The sequence below is a fragment of the Crinia signifera genome, chromosome 4, assembly GCF_055691185.1.
Source record: "Crinia signifera chromosome 4, ASM5569118v1, whole genome shotgun sequence".
Lineage (NCBI taxonomy): Eukaryota > Metazoa > Chordata > Amphibia > Anura > Myobatrachidae > Crinia > Crinia signifera.
Genome location: NC_139220.1, coordinates 55,352,442 through 55,369,835, shown reverse-complemented (window position 1 = coordinate 55,369,835; position 17,394 = coordinate 55,352,442). Strand labels below are relative to the sequence as shown.

The 17,394-nt window shown below is 46.0% G+C and overlaps 1 protein-coding gene across 4 annotated transcripts in view; it reads left to right on the top strand.

The window, feature by feature from the left end:
- The window catches only part of DOCK2 (dedicator of cytokinesis 2), a 707,149-nt gene that overhangs the window by 23,201 nt on the left and 666,554 nt on the right, over positions 1 to 17,394 (top strand). For all 4 annotated transcript variants that reach the window (XM_083181781.1, XM_083181779.1, XM_083181780.1 and 1 more), the window contains exon 2: positions 16,361 to 16,444. In XM_083181781.1, the coding sequence (XP_083037907.1) occupies positions 16,361 to 16,444 (84 nt within the window). The remainder of the gene's footprint in view (positions 1 to 16,360; positions 16,445 to 17,394) is intronic.

The window sequence follows — 17,394 nt, the reverse complement described above, 5'->3', positions numbered from 1 at the left end:
TATCTGGTGATGTGATTTCTGGATATCAGCAGTGTCTTCAAATACTTCTCCTAGTCTGTGTTCTGTGTAATGCACAGGAGAGGTAATCTGGTTTAATTGACCTTTGATCTCATCCACAGCCTGCCTCATAGTATCTGCTTGAGCCTGTAGCAAAGGCTCTATTGTATGTTGAATTGCCTGCAGCATGTCCTGGTATGCCCCGGGGACTATACCTTTTTTTTTTAAATTAGGTATTTTTTATTACGTTTTTCAAAAATGTAAAGAAAACCATACAAATAAATTCCCGACAGAGACATAATAAGCACATATCACGTAAGAGTAAATAGTTTCCAAGAGTATCCAAAGGAAAGTACATGTTCATAGAAAAGTTAATCAATACTGACTCCCTTTATAATTTATAAACGAGTCGTATTTACCCGAAGGCGCCATCCGGGCAAACATAACAGGAGATATTGGAGTACAGCTACAGGGTGATTATGTATGAGTGATATTATGACCCCATAAGGGAGAAATAAAGCAAAGTATAGCCATCTGTCGAGAACTCTATCCTAAACCCACTAACTCTAAAAAAGAAAACCACCCACAAAAAAGCCCAAAGTAAACCACCCAAATAACCCCCCACCCTGTACAACCCTCCCCCAACTAAGGCGTACCTGGATCCCTCTAACTACCCCTATCCCTTTCCTAGACTATACTAATCTATCCCAACTCCCTCCCTCCCGTCTATGTCAGATAGAGGATAAATGGAAAAAAACATGGACTGATTAGGGCGGCACAATAGCAATTATATCTAGGATAATCCCGACCTTTCCATCAACATGCCGGTTTAAATAACAGACAACACTCCAGTTAAATAGTAAGAACATAGATTAATATACCAATATAAGGTAATCAAATTGTGTAGATAGCCCAGTTACAGGAGAGTAAAGTAGCTTGATATGTAATGCACAGGACCATAAAGTTAACAGGAAATACATTTAGAAATATCATGAGAGCAATAGCGTAATGGCCCTAATCCAGACTGAATTGCATCTGATTCCACCATTTAAATATACAGATATACTGCCCATAGTGCGAGCGACTCATATTGTGAGACTACATTGCAAAAACCAACTGAATCAAGAGATATATAGAAAGCAGAACATACTGAGGCATTTTGACTTCTGTATGAAAATAATCAAAAGGAAAGGATATGTTATAGGAGTGAGGGGAATCAAGATAATTGTGCATCAAAAGATATTAGTCCGGCCAGTCCTCGGGTCCAGTAAATAAGGGGGGTAGGACAATAGGCGACCAGAGTTCCAGGAGATGCTCATCCATCCAGGGGTGTAGAAGCCGGCACAGGTAGTGGATGAAAAAAGAGATTCTTAACTTCATGCCAATAGGTATAAGCGAATTCTGGGATCCCAACACAGCTAGCATCAGTGAAAGTGAGGATTTAGGGGAAACAGTGACACCATCGATCTTTTCAGTAGTGCAGCAGGTATCCTCAGACTTGCACAGGTCCGCAGGTGTATATATGATGATAGTAGCAGACAGATCCCCTTTAGTATCCTCATCACGTTGCACAGGAGCAGCGCCAGAAGACAGGATACCATCCTGCATGCCAGCAATCTGGTGGAGCAGTCTATTAGTGGAAGCATAAATGGCATGCAGTATTAATTCAACAGAGAATGCCATGTTCCCTCAGTGAGAGAATGGAAACCAAAGCAGGATACTATAGTTCAGCAGCTTGAGGAGGATTCAGCAAAATTGTATTCAAAGGAGCCAGGGAAGATAATCAATCGACCATGTAAAGGGCTTAGTGTCAGTACACCCTGTATGTAATGGCAGCACCCCCCACACTAGGCTTGGGCACACATTGAGTCCGTGGGTCCCGGCGAGATCAGGTATGTCACTGAGCTCAGTATAGAGTGAGGCAGGGCGACCTAGGTGCTGCAGCCCAGGAGGCAGGCAAGCGAGATGGCGCCGGCCCCTCAGTGCGGCCAAAGCAGCGTGTCTCCAGGAGGACAACTCCCGCTCACTCACCGCTAGATCCGGAGAGTCACCACCCGCCGACCCACCCGGCCAGAGGCACCAGCGTGGTCGGCGCAGATCAGAAGTAGCAGGAGACCCATTGTCTGCGTGCCGCTCCACAGGGGGAGACCACCCAAGATGGCGCCCACACGAGAGCCGCGGAGCAGAAGGCGCCACTGCAGGTAGCCAGCCCCGGTCACTACCAGCCCGTCCGAGTGTGCCGATCAGCTCAGGAGGTGCAGGGGGCTCACAAGGGAGGCACAGAGTGGTTCAAGGGGTGCCCGGGTGAGTGCATGCAGGATTGGAAGCAGGATTTTAGCGGAGCTCGTGCACCACCCGACTTCTCACATGGCCGGCCAAGCCACGCCCCTCGGGGTACCATACCTTGAGGTGGAGGGGAGGAGAAAACCTCTGACTGCCGGTTACTGCTGTGGGGAGATCCTGCTGGTCTAGTTTTTTTTTTAATCATGAAATTTTATTGAATTTTGTTGATAGTAACAATAAATTAAAAATAAAAAAGAAAATAACAAGAACATCACATCAATGTGGTGCATTATTCAGGAAATACTGTATGTATATAATATGCGTTTAAAATATGATAATCATCAGAAATCATTTACAGTGACAAGAGGGCAGGGAGAGCATGTGGGTAGGCATTGGGTATGGACGGCAAGTCTTCCATTTCGGATATACTCACAGTTGGAATGGATTAGGAACAGTGATCTTGTATATAAAATGTAGAGGTCTGCCATAGGCCCCAGATTTTACCGTATTTACCTAAGCAACCCCTTTTGGAATACCCTGCTGGTCTAGTTACCTTGTGGTCAGTCAGCGTTGCGGTGGCCATGTATGGTGCCAGGCGGGTGCATTCAGCGCGTTCATGCTGGGGCTTGGAGGAAATGGCACGGGACAGGAACTTCTCCATTCACTGGAGATGCGGGTGCAGCTTGTCGGGCAGGTGTGCAGCCAATGCAGGGAAGTCTCTGGGACCGCTGGATGGTAAGACAGGCGAGCAGGCAGGTATCGGAGCTCGTTCTCCTTGCGGCTTCCTCCATAGCCGCTGAAACCAGAAAGTCATCCCTCCTTAGTACATTTATTTATTTACAGATCGAGCGCCTCTCATGCAGTGCCGGGAATCACCCCATCTGGCAGCGGGAAGCAGAAACCCTGCCCATCTCCGCTTCAGGGAGATGGGCAGGGTTAGGGGGGGGCAGCGATTAGGGAGTGGCAGGTAGGCATGACGACCTTCTTCATGTCAAACTTTTGCTTGTATCAACCTTTTGACCATGTTGACCTAATGCATGTCAGCTTTTTTCTTGTATCGACCCATTGCCTGTCGACCTAATGACTGTTGACCTAATGACTGATTAGCCCATGATCAACTGGTCGAGTTTCTGTATCCAACTAGTCAGTATCAACTTATCAGGATCAATTCTTTGGCCCCCCTGTTTCCAAGAGGGGGTGTAAGTCTTTCATCTCTCTTCTGCTCCTCAGGGGACTTCCATTGGGTGCTCTTCTCCGGGTCATCGCTCTTCCTCCCCATGATGATTTTATAGTATACGTGTTTGTAAACATCTGTTCCACCCCCTTCTTGTCTCCCAATCTCCCAGTTTGTAATAATAATCAGCTACAATATTGGGCCTGATTCAGACCTGCTTGCTAGGCTGCGTATATTCGTAGCCTAGTGATCAGGTAACACTGCCTCGCTGAACACCCGTCCCCCCCCACCGATCAAATTCCCTTACTAGCATGCAAAGGGAATGTGTACGCTAATATGCGTCTTGCATCTGCACGGGGCAGACATCATTTGATGGTTACTCTAAGAAATGTCAGCTTGGACTGACTTCTCCAGTGTTTCCAGTGTTCTATTCGCCAAATTCAGGGCAGGCACTTACGTCATATGATGCCAGCCGCCCTCCCCAAGCAGGGCAGCTTTTGTGGGCTCACCCATAAAATGCTGGGCAGTTTCCTGCGTCCATCCCCTTGTTGCCTCCTGCCCGTCCCCCAGTGAGCAAACGCCCCGGCAAGTGTGAAACTCGCTAAAGGCGTTCTCTCCGGGGGTTTGCGCTTGTGCATAATCACGTGTACGCTAACCACAACCGTTGGAAACCAGGTCAAATTCGGACTTGAGCAACAAGCTCTGAATAGGCCCCATTGTTTATAATATAAAAGTAACAAAAAAACAACACAAATGGTGGTATAAGAATTACATTATACATTATATAAATTACTATAATTTGTTACAATAAAAAATAGTATGTAATAAGCAATTAATGAATGCATTATTGTTTTTTAATATCATACCTTGTATATGTCTTAAATATCAAGTGACTTAAAGATAATTTGGTACTTATGTAATAATTGGGCGTCTGATTTAGAAATCGGGACGGATCGGTAGCATCGCATCGCATGCGACCAAATCGTATGCGATGCGATACGATGGTCCCGATTTTTCCATAGGATTCAATGTTAAAATGGTCTGAGTCCATTTTAACATAGAATTCAATGGGAAAAAGGGGTCCTTTTCCTTTCCCCACTATCCAAGTGGGCATGGAGTTGGATATAAACCTGTGGCGAGCGTAGCGAGCCACCGTGCCCGAAGCGTGGCAAGCGTAGCGAGCCCCGCGAGGGGCCACAGAATACTTTTTAAGAAATCTGCGTCCCCTCGCGGGGCTCGCTTCGCTTGCCACGCTTCGGGCTCGGTGGCTCGCTACGCTCTCCACGCTTTATAAAATCAACTCTATGCCCACTTGGATAGTGGGAAAATGAACAGGACCTTGTTAACATTGAATCCTATACAAAATCGCATCGCATGCGATATCGGATGCGATTCGATGCGATTTTGCCGAAAATCATGTTGAATCGCATCTGATTGTATGCCTTAAGGTAAGGCATACAGTCAGAAAATCGGCAGCCCCGATAATTCTTATCTGCAAAGTTACATTGTATTATTTAATGGGATATAGTACATACAGATGACCGGCGTTTGTGGTGCTGGCGTTGGTATTGTGTCCCTTTTTAATAATATTTTAACAAACTACCTTACCCCCGACATGCTGGCACTTCATTTCATACTGGGTAGGGGGAAGATGCATCTGTTTTGGGTGACATGGCCTGCAGCAACACCTCTGGGCGTAGGCACAACAGATGTTATTTCATTGCAAAAGTGTATTTAAGTAAGTGTGTGGAAACGAATTGTAGCAATGTGGGAAGTTTGCCAGCAACAGCCCTAAAAGCCTCTCTTCCTGTGTCTTTTTTTTTTTTAAACTTAAGATTTGTTTGGTGATAAGCCCTATGTGATCAGACCAATTTTTTTAAAAAACACAAAAAAGACACTGTGATCCTTATCCAGGACTAGCTGGAGTACCCAGCGTTGCCCGGGATTTTAAGAATGTATGTTTACAAAAATAAATTTCAATAATAAACACACAGTATAAATTACATTAGTGGTTTGTTCATTTACATTGGCGCACAACACATTAGGCATCTCCTTCTATACTTTGTGCTTCTGGGGGACCCTGTTACTGCCACTATATAACTCTCAGTGTGTGGGTTTCTGCTATCTCAATTCCCCTCCTCACATCATGTCACTGTGACTGTCACATGCAGCCCCGTTATCACTGACATATGCATGTCCTGAAATATGCCCTTACTCTGGTTCACTCGCAAAGGCAAATTCCTTCTCAAATGGACAAAACCATGTGCACTACAAGAGGTGCAGATAAATGTTTAATGTGCAGAGAGATTTAGATTTGGGTGAGTTATTTTCAGGACCGGTGCTAGGGTGTCCGGCGCCCTCCTGCAAACCATACATTTTGCGCCCTTTCACATTGCCATTGCAACAAGCTGCAGCCAGATTGTGGGAGTGTATGCAACATGTGATCCTATGGAGGATCTCTGGTGCATGTACATGTATGCATACACCATCTCAGTGCTGTGTCCGCAAAATGTTGCAGGCACTAAAGGTACCCATACACGCTACGAGAATCGCATACGTTATGGGCTAGATCGCATCACACGGCATGCATGTAATGGGTGTGCGATGCGATACGAAAGCAGTACAAAAAGTATGTGCAGCACTCGTGACTGAGGGGGAAAGGAGGGGAGAGAAGGAGAAGATGGAAGAAGGCAGGTCGCAGGAGGAGGACAGTGTGTGCGCGGTGCAGGGAGCTGCTCAGCTTCTCCATGCTGACGCCCGTTGTCAGACAGGCACTGCGGGCGGCATGCAGGAGGCAGTAACAGTGAGGGCTGAGGCAGCTTTAGCAGAGCAGGGAGGCAGACAGCGCCTTTTCAGCATGGCGCCTCCCTGCTTTGCAGGAGCTGATGAGTGGGTAGCGCCGGCCCTGGTTATTTTGTTTTTTGTGCAGGGAAATACTGGCTGCTTTATTTTTACACTGCAATCTAGATCTCACTTTGAAGTAAAACCCCACCCAAATCTAATTCTCTCTGCACAAGTTACATCTGCCACACCTGCAGTGCACATGGTTTTGTCCATTTGAGAAGGAATTTGCCTTTGCAAGTTAACAAGAATAACCTCTATAGTCTGTGCTGCCCCACCCCTTGGGTGTTAGTGTGTTACCCCCCACAGTGTTTGTTCACAGATAGTAATTGATATGTGTACCAAGTTTGTTGTAAATTGCTCCAGCCACTTCAGAGTTAAGCCCGTACACACTGGGGAGATATATTGCTCAGTGTCTCCTTTTCATCAGCGACCAGAGATGGTCACTGATGAAAGGGAACCTCTGCCGGCGGTGCCGCAGAGGTAATCAGCTAGCTCCTGCGACCAGCGATTAGAAGGGGGCTGAGAACGGGAGCGCGCACCTGGCTATTTATCTCAGGGGCACACTACCATCACTGGTAATATGGTCGCCTGCGACCATATTTCACAATTTCAGCCCCTATCGCCCCCGTGTGTACACAGCTTTATGCTGTCTGCTGAAATACTCTGTGCTGCATCAGCCCTATGGGGTGCTAAGGGTGTCTTACAGTCCATACACACTGGGCAACTATGCCCAGCGTCTATGGACAGCGATGACGTGCGGGTAAAGCTGCTCAGTGCATAGACACTGAGCGGCTTTGCCACTGCCCGGCGCCGACAGAGGGGGAAGGACGGCAGATGGGGAGGGGGAAGCAGATGAGCGGCTTTCCCGCCGATGTTGCGGGAGCGCGCAGCAGCGCTCACTGCTCATTGCTGTGGCATACACACTGGGCGGCTTTGGAGCTGAATGCCGCTCAAACCTGCTGTTTTGAGCGACTTTCATCTCAAAGTCGCCCAGTGTGTACAGCCTTTATGTTCCCAGATAGGAAGTCATATGTGTACCAAGTTTGTTGTAAATTGCTACAGCCATTCCAGAGTTATGCTGTCTGCTGATATACTCTGTGCTGCTGCCTCACCCCTAGGGTGCTAGAGGTGTGTTACACCCACAGTGTTTGTTCCCAGATTATAAGTAGGTACTTGTTTCCTAGCACGGCCACACCGATTAAGATCGGGGTGGTCGTGCTGAAAAAAATCGGTCGATCGCATCGCATGCGATTTGGTCGCATGCGATGCGATCGACCGATCCGACCGATTTTTGACCCGATTTTTTCATTAAATCCAATGTAAATTGGGTCCCTGGGACCCAATTTTACATTGGATTGAATGAAAAAAAATTCCAAACCCCCCCCAAATTGAAGCGTGTACACAGCGCCCCACGATAGACGGCAACCCGAAGCGTGGCGAGCGCAGCGAGCCCGCGAGGGGCGGCGGTACGCGTCCTCCGACCTTTTCATGCCCTACTATCCACTAGGGCGTGGAGTGAGAATAGAATAGTGTGGCGAGCGCAGCGAGCCACCGAGCCCGAAGCGTGGCGAGCGCAGCGAGCCCCGCGAGGGGACGCGGATACCTTCACAGGTAATCGCGTCCCTTCGCGGGCTTCACAGTTGTCGGCGTCGCCACGGACACCTGTGAAGCCCGCGAAGGGACGCGTTTACCTGTGAAGGTATCCGCGTCCCCTCGCGGGGCTCGCTGCGCTCGCCACGCTTCGGGCTCGGTGGCTCGCTGCGCTCGCCACACTATTCTATTCTCACTCCACGCCCTAGTGGATAGTAGGGCATGAAAAGGTCGGAGGACGCGTACCGCCGCCCCTCGCGGGCTCGCTGCGCTCGCCACGCTTCGGGTTGCCGTCTATCGTGGGGCGACGACGGGGACATTTTTAATGTGAAATGGGTCATATTGACCCATTTCACATTTTTTAACATTTTTACACCATTTCAATGTTAAAAAATTTTTTAACATTGAATCCTATGTAAAAATCGGGTGCATCGCGTCGCATCGCGTCGGGACCAATGTTAATGGTCCCGACCGACGCGATGCCCCCGATATTTTACAGTTCCCGACAAGATTTCAATGTTAAAATTTTTTTTAACATTGAAGTCAATGCAAATATCGGGGGCATCGCGTCGGTCGCGTCGGGACCAATGTTAATGGTCCCGACCGACGCGATGCCCCCGATTTTTGTTTCCTAGCCGGCAAAATGGACCTGATTTCAAAAGAAATCGGGTCCATCGGGCTAATCGTGTCCCTTAATTAAGGAACACGATTAGTTACGATTGTGGCCGTGCTAGGAAACAAGTACCTATAAGTAATATGTGTACCAGTTTGGTGTAAATTGCTGCAGTAATTCTGGAGTTATGCTGGAACATACATACGAGCGTACAGGAAACATTTTTTTTTTTTAATTAATAAAGAATGAACCATAATTAATTTTGTTTTGGAATTTTTTTAGTTGCCTCAGCTGTGTTTTAGTACGCTCGTATAAATTTCAAGATTTGGTTTGTAAACTGTGGACTTGTATCAGTTTCTAGGTCGACAGTCTAAAGGTCGACATGGGGTTTTTCACTGTTTTTTGAGCCAACATGTGCCGACAGGCGGTATTTCATGTCCTACCATCCACTAGGGCGAGGTGGGAGTATAAAATAGTGTGCTGAGCGTAGCTAGGCACCATGCCCGAAGCATGGCGAGCGAAGCGAGGGGATGCGGTGCACTACTCTGTCCATGCCGACTGTTCGGGTCAAAAAAATACTGGAAAACTCCATGTCGACCTTTTGACTGTCGGCCTAGACACTGTCGAATTAATGCTTGTGTTGACCTAATGACCTGTCGACCTAGACCCATGTCAACCTAGACCCATGTCGACATAGAACCATGTTGACCTAATACTTGTGTCGACCTAATGACCTGCCGACCTAGACCCATGTCGACCTTGTCCCATGTCGACCTAGACCTATTTCGCCCTAATGCTCGTCAACCAACATGAAGTTTAGACCAAATGATCCCAAACCGATTAAGCAGCCACCTGTGTTTTCCTGATATAAGGGTTTCCAAAACAGAGGGCAGCGTGGCGAGCACAGCGAGCCCGAAAGTGGCTTCATTGCGCTCCCAACGCTGTGCAGTCGGGATTCCGACGTCTGACTAATGACTGTCGGAATCCCGACCGTCGGGTATTTATACAACACCCGCTCCCAACATGGGGCATACAGCTAGAATCTACAACAGGGTTGCCTACCTGACCCTCTCCTTCAGGGAGAAAAATGCTCTGATCCTGGACTTCCCTGGTAATGTATGATTGCCAGCACCTGTGGGGAGCTAGGTAATTGATAAGAAAGGTGTTTCACAACAGGTGCTGGCAATCATACATTACCAGGGAAGTCCAGGGAAGGGAATTTTCTCCCTGAAGGAGAGGGTCAGTTAGGCAACTCTGATCTACAATACAGCAGCACCTGGCTGATAAAGGACAAACCCAGAAATAAGGCCAACAAGCTCAAATTCATCTATTGCATGAACACCTCTTAAGGTGCCCATACACGTGCCGATAATCGCATGGGTTTTGAACTTTTAAAGTTCAAAACGCATCAAATCGGCTTTAATCGTGCCGTGTACCTGCGGGCATGTGATGCAATGCGATGTGATGCGCATCCCCGCAGGTACAATATTGTAAAGCACAAAAAGTATCTGCAGGCAGTACTTTTTGTGCTTCATTGCATCGCATAGCATCAGTTTTGGAGTACATGCGATGCGATGTCTATTACAGACTGTTAACTTAAAAAAAATGGCTGAAATCACATCGCACCCGCACAGTGCAGCACATCGCATCGCATCCACATCAAGTGCCAAAATCTTATGGCACCTTGAAGTTCAAAACGCACAGCACACTAACATCGGTGCGTGTATGGGCACCTTTACACCTAGTTACACCTCTATCTCTCTCTCTTACACTCTCTCTCTATATATATACATATATATATGCTACCATCCCATCAAAATGACAAAACAACATAACAGTAATGTCATCACCAGCTGCTGGGTATTCCAAAATTGAGCATCAATTGAATTGCTCTATTAAGTGCCATATAGTGACCACTGGCGAGGAAAACACTTGAATTCTCCACATAGAGGTGAGGAGCAGTTTTGGCCTTTTATCATGAAGCATATTACACAAACACGTTTGTAGAACACTGCAAGAAAACAGATTTGGACACAAATCCTTTTTATTCCATATATATTCACTTAACTTGAGAACTCTTTTGTACTCTTTTGCAATGCCACCGACAATCAGTTTGAATCCCATGTGTGTGTCAGCATCTCAAAATGTAATAAAGAACGGTGTCACTAAATAACAACGAGCTCTCAAGTTAAGTTCATGAGTGTAGTATAGGTATTAGCAACGGAAGGGGTAAGGGAAGGAGACAGAGGCAGTCAGGAGATGCTGGGCTTAAAAGAGAATGGAAGTTGTAAGTGAAATAAACAACTTACGCCGCAGTTTACCAAGTTTATTTAGACAAATATATTTTCACAACAGACAAGCTTTGGGGAACATTCAGTTCTGCGGTAGTTCGGAAGGGTAAATCAGCAGCTTAAAAAGCCCACACAGGTTGACTAGTTTTCCTTAAGCAAACTCCTGAGATTCAAAACAATTGTAAAGATTTACTATGATCTTGGCAATGTGATTCATTTTACAGGCTCAACCAAAAAAGTACATTAAATAGTGGGAAAATCAACCTGAACCGCAACAAATTGATAGCTGCTCAGTATTTGAGGCGGATAGTGGTTAGAAACAAAATAATTGAATGTACTTAACACATGGTTGCCAACCCTCCCGGAATTTGCGGGAGTCTCCCGAAAATCGGGTCCCCCCTCCCGACCCCCGGAAGGGTGGGCAACCCTCCCGGAATCAGGGGGCCCCCCACTGAGCCCCCCCCCCCCGATCGCGGCATTTAAATGCCGCAATCCGCGGGTCTCAGAGGAGGGGGCGGAGCTAAAATGACACAATCGTGTCATTTTAGCCCCGCCCCCTCCATGGAGATCAGTTATTTCGGCTATTTGCCGTAATGGGGGCAGCGCTTAATGACGTCACCGTTAAGCCCCGCACCGAACTTGTAATGAAAGATTCCTCTCCGGGCTTCTCCCGGAGAGGATCTTGTGCAAGTCGGCAACCCTGACTTAACACGTGTTAATGGCTGATTAATGTGGTAGAAAAATTAATCCAGGATATATCTGTCAGCAGATTAAAGTCTTTTTAGTTTTTTTTGGGATACATAAAAAGGTATTTTTTCAGTGCTTATATTCAAGTATGTAAAATTATGTAAAAACATTTAGATTTAAAATCATATTCCCATTAATACAACACCTTTACATACCTGTCCTACATCATTTTCACTCATTTTGGAGATTTTTAGACAAATTCACGGGGAAACTGACATGTTCATTACAGATGTGCGAAGAGCCTTGTGTTTTTGTTTTTCATTTTTGTCCAAACCACCCTCAAGTGTATTGATTTGGATTTGGTTTGGGATTTCTTGAACATTTCTAAAAACAGCTACAATCATTTGGATCTCTTTTTTAATCCTACAGTAGTATTAATATTGGAAACATTAATTTCCAGTCATTTCAAGTCCATTTTGACCATACTCACTTGTGTGAAATGGTACCTGAAATCACGAGGGACGGACATACAACTAATCCAAAACCCAAGATTCTGATTGTAAATCCAATTTCCAAACTGAGGAGAGCACCAAAACAGGACCCAGTTTGACATGAATCCACTAAACGGATCCAAGCCCAGATTGATTCGACTTGGCTCCCTTAAAGTCGTTTGAGCTTGGATTTCTAAGAAAACAAACTGTACATCTTTAGTGTTTATTTGTCAACTTACTGTATGACATTAACACCTCCAATTGTGATATTGTTCATTGGGTGGGGTGTACGAGTAGTTATTTTGACCTCAAAATAAGGACATTACTCAACACCTTTTCCCCAGCTCAAGGAGGTGCAAGAAAAAGAAACATCATTTCATTTTGCACAGTCCAGTTTCTGTCACAATGGGCCTTATTCTAGTTCACTCTTTCTGACAAAATCCTTCTTAGATGGACAAAACCATGTGCACTGCAAGTGGGGCAGATGTTACGGTACTTGTGTAGTTTCACGGTGCCACCGCGCGTACAGTCTGTAACAGAAACTTGGCAGCCTGCCAGAGGCTCTGTTTAACTGTGCGCGTGCCGCTCTAGCGCTGTCTGACTGTGCTCGTGCCGCTCTAGCTCTACGTTAACAGCGTAGCGGCCAGCCAGCAGCAGCACGCTGCCCAGGTGCTGACAGGTCACTGTGGTACTTGTAGTTCCACAGTGAAATAGGCAGTGCCTGGGCACCGCTGACAACGGGGGGCATGATAAAGTGGACACCCCGGCACACCGATGACGTGCCGGGGCTTCTAAACTACACACCCCGGCACACCGCTCTAGGCGCTATGTATACGCTAGATTCAGACGCTAATGCGTCTGAATGTAGAGTCCCTGCTAGCCACTAAGAAGCGGGGAAGTGTGGATTTAGACGTTAAAGCGTCTAAATCCAGGCGCCTTGCAAGCCGCTAAGGTGGTGGGGCATCTAAATTCAGATGCTAAAGCGTCTGGATTTAGTTGGGTGTAGGGGTACATCTAAATTTAGAGGCTAAAGCATCTAAATTTAGCTGGGTCTAGGGGTACACTATTAAAACCTGTGCACAATGGCACTAGTCGACGCAACAGCTGTCGACCTTGTAAATTGCACTATCCACGCCAACCTGAAGCGTGGCGCGCGGCGGTACGCGTCCTACGACCTTTTCATACCCCCACTATCCACGTCGGCGTGGAGTTGAGAATAGAAAGTGTGGCGAGCATAGCGAGCCACCGAGGCCGAAGCGTGGCGAGCGCACGCGGATACCTTCACAGGTATCCGCGTCCCCTCGCGGGCTTCACAGGTGTCCGCGGCCCCTCGCGGGGCTCGCTGCGCTCGCCACGCTTCGGGCTCAGAGACTCGCTGCGCTCGCACACTTTTTATTCTCAACTCCACGCCGACGTGGATAGTGGGGGTATGAAAAGGTCGTAGGACGCGTACCGCCGCCGCTCGCCACGCTTCGGGTTGGCGTGGATAGTGGATTTACTAGGTCGACAGCTGTTATGTCGACAAGTGTCATTGTGAACAGGTTTAGGAGTGTTTTGCACAGTGCACCTCTATGTACCCCTACACCCTACCAAATTCAGACGCATTAGCGTCTGAATCCAGCGTCTCAATTGTAGCGTGTACATTACGCTACGCTGATAGCGTAGCGCTGCAATGAGAACAGCTAGAGTGACACGCACACACGCTACGCTACTTGTGCAGGGAGAATTAGATTTGGGTGGGGTTTTACTTCAAAGTGAGATCTATATTGCAGTGTAAAAATAAAGCGGCCAGTATTTACCCTGCACAGAAACAAAATAGCTCACCCAAATCTAATTCTCTCTGCACATTTTACATCTGCCCCCCCTGCAGTGCACATGGTTTTGTCTATCTAAGAAGTATTTTGTCAGAAAGAGTGAACTAGAATAAGGCCCATAGTGATGAATTGAATTGGCCTCTTTATTTTGTCTACATGTTACAGTCCTGCTCAAAAATTTCTCAACTAGTTCACCATCATTCTGTCGCTACACTGTGTAACTTGAATCAGCCATATGTATTTATATAATTTCTTTTCATTTTATTTTATTGAGGTGGTGCACGCTGAAAGGAAATTTACTCACTTAGGGGCCCATTTATCATGCAATATTTGCGGCTAAATCCCCGAAAACATCAGATTTCGGGGGTTAACCGCAAATATTAAGTATCACCTAAATGTATTAAAGGGGACCACAGCAGGAATCTCCGATCCCTGCTGCGATCCCCCCCTGCAGCGCTGCCGGCTGCATCCCCCATAGGTTTCTATGGGGGATGCGAAGCTGCCGATGTATCAACATCGGGAAGCCCGGCTTCGCACCTCTGGGCTATCGCCATTCTGATATGGCGATAGCCCATTGTAGCCTATGGCTACACATCGCACTGCCCGAGCAGGGCAGTGCGGTAAGAGGGGTCGGCGGGGGTCAGTGCATTACCGCGCATGCGCAGACCCCCCGGCTTAGCACTTCGCAGGGACAGGCTCCTTTCGGAGCCCTGTCCCTGCAGTGCCAGGGATTATACATCCCAGTGATCTGATCGCATTTTACAATGCGATCCTGCGTGGTAATATTCCGCCCAGATCGCATTGCAAATGCGATCATTGATAAATGTGCCTCTTATTACCCACATCCATATGACTCCTACCTATGCCATAACAAGTGATAAACTGTAGCTAGTAAGATCTAAAGCTAGGTAAACACTATGCAATATTAGCCAATGATATGCACAATAACGACATTATTAATGATATTATCATGCATATGGTTTAGTGTGTACCCACTATATAGTTAATGACCCACTATATAGTTAATGATGCGCAAGTCATTAACGATCCCACCTGTTGTCTGAACGTGCATTGAAATCTGACTATATCATCAGCGACTGCATGCTCAGTGCTGGTCCTGGTGATGTCACTGATACCCCTTTCAGACATATGCAAAAATCCCGGGTTTTTTCACATGAACGCGCCCAAACCCGGGACTAGCGTATGTCTGAAAGGGTATACCCGGGATTTCACTCCCGGATACTGAGCACCTGCAATTGACCAGGGTTTTTCCCGGTATTTAACTCCCGGGTATAATACCCGGCTTATGTCTGAATGGGTTTACCTGGGTTTTTCAGTTTTAAACATGTGATGTTGCTTTTTTTTGCTGCCGGGGCGTGTCCCATTTTAATGATGAAACACTGAAATGCTTGAAAGCCTGGCTTATGTGTGAAAGGGGTATACCAGGGTTTTTCCCGGATTTGAGGTGTAGTGTGAAAGGGGGTCTGTTACTAAAATCCCAGGAGTAACCTGGGTTGAAAATCCCGGGTAAACCTGGACAAAATCCCAGGTAGTATGTCTAAAAGGGGTATCAACGATATTATTAACTATATCTTCAGTTTTTCATTATCTAGTGTCTAGTATATAAGCACTAGATTGTTCATGCTGCATAATAATGTTGTGTGCACCCAGCTATAGGCTAATATAAAATAAACACATAGGGGGAGATGTACTAAGACTTGGAGAGTCATTACGTGGAGAGAGATAAAGTACCAGCCAGTCAACTCCTACCAAACTGTGGGTTGTGTTTAAAAAATGTCAATTAGGAGCTAATTGGATTGTAGATTATCCTCACTATTTGATTGCTCTCAAGGCTCAAGGTGCGTACACACGGGGGAGATATATTGCTAGCAATATATTGCTTGCAATATATTGCTGAGCAATATATTGCTCAGTGTCTCTTTTTCAACAAGCGACCAGAGATGGTCGCTGTTGAAAACGAACCTCTGCTGGGGGTGCCGCAGAGGTAATTAGCTGGTCGCAGGAGCAAGCTCCTGCGACCAGCGATTACAATGGGGCAGAAAACGGGAGCGCGCACCCGGAGATTTATCGCCGGGGCACACTCCCAATCACTGGCAATATGGTCGCCTGCGACCATATTCCCAGCGATTATAGCACCTATCTCCCCCGTGTGTACACAGCATTAGTACATCTGCACCATGGGGAAGTTAACATGGCTTCACTATGACCTTACTCACCTGGTTGTTAGTAAAGGTCACAACACAAAGTCATTACCCACATTCATACAACCTCTTGTTTTATGTTCTGCTTGTATTAAGATCTGAGTTCTACGCCAATGAATATATAAATAAATGTAAGTAATATGATTATAATGTTTGTCTGGGGGCATGCTGTTACTGATAATTTATGTAGTACTGTTTTATAGGAATGTTATATGACTGATGCAATATAGGTTATGACCACTGGATGGCAGTGTAAGCTAAGAATAACAGATACAACAAATGCATGCTTACTGTTTATGTGGTCTTGTTTATAATACTCTCTCTAAATTTTCTTTTATTTTTTTTACTTTGCAGCAATTTGTAACTTTACAAGCAACAGGTCACCACAAATCTCCCTTCAAATTGGGGATGTAGTCCACATATTAGAGTCATGTGAAGGTAAGGATCACTTATGTCGTAGTTTATTCTATTAGCAGTGTTTGATGTGCATGAAAGTTCAACTACTGAAACAAGATAATGTGAAATATGCAATAAAGATTCAAAGGAGGAGAGGTACTAATCCTTAGAGAGTGATAAAGTCCTAGGGTTACCACCTCATCTCTTTAATTCCGGACACATATTAATTACACAGGTTCTGTGGCTGGCTGACTTCAAGACTCCATTTCACCTGGTTTTAAACTGCCACAGAACCTGTGTAATTAATATGTGTCCGGAATTAAAGGGATGAGGTGCTAACCCTATCAAGTCCCGACCCTTCTGCTCCTAACTGTCATGTTACAGGCTATGTTTAAAAATGGCAGGCGCTTATTGGTTGTTACTTTATCTTTCTCCATAAAAATCATGTTACATTTACCATACAGTTTCTTTTATATTTAACTTTTTAAATGTGCCATCCTTTTGAATGATAAACACATCAGTCAGTGAAAACTAATGAGAGAGCTTACTTTTTGATAGTGGTTATCATAGGGTGATATGTATCAAAGTACCAACCAATCAGATCTTGTTATTTTACGGGTTGTGTTTTAAAAATAACAGGAACTGATCGGTCAGTAATTTAGCCCTTAACACTATATCTCTCTACAAACTTGATACATATCCTCCACATTCTGGGCCAGATGCACTAAGCTTCAAAAGTGATTAAATGGAGAGTGATAAACAACCAACCAATCAGCTCCTGTCTTACATTTTTCAAACACAGTCTGTGACATGACAGGTAGGAGCTGATAGGCTGGTTGTTTATCACTCTCCATTTTATCACTTTTGAAGCTTAGTGCATCTGGCCTGTCTGAGAACTGCCTGTGGCACACTGTATTAAGTCTGCTGGCTCTTAGCACATTGATCCTGACAGGTCTTTAGTGTCACATGATGTTGACCTGCCTTATCAGACG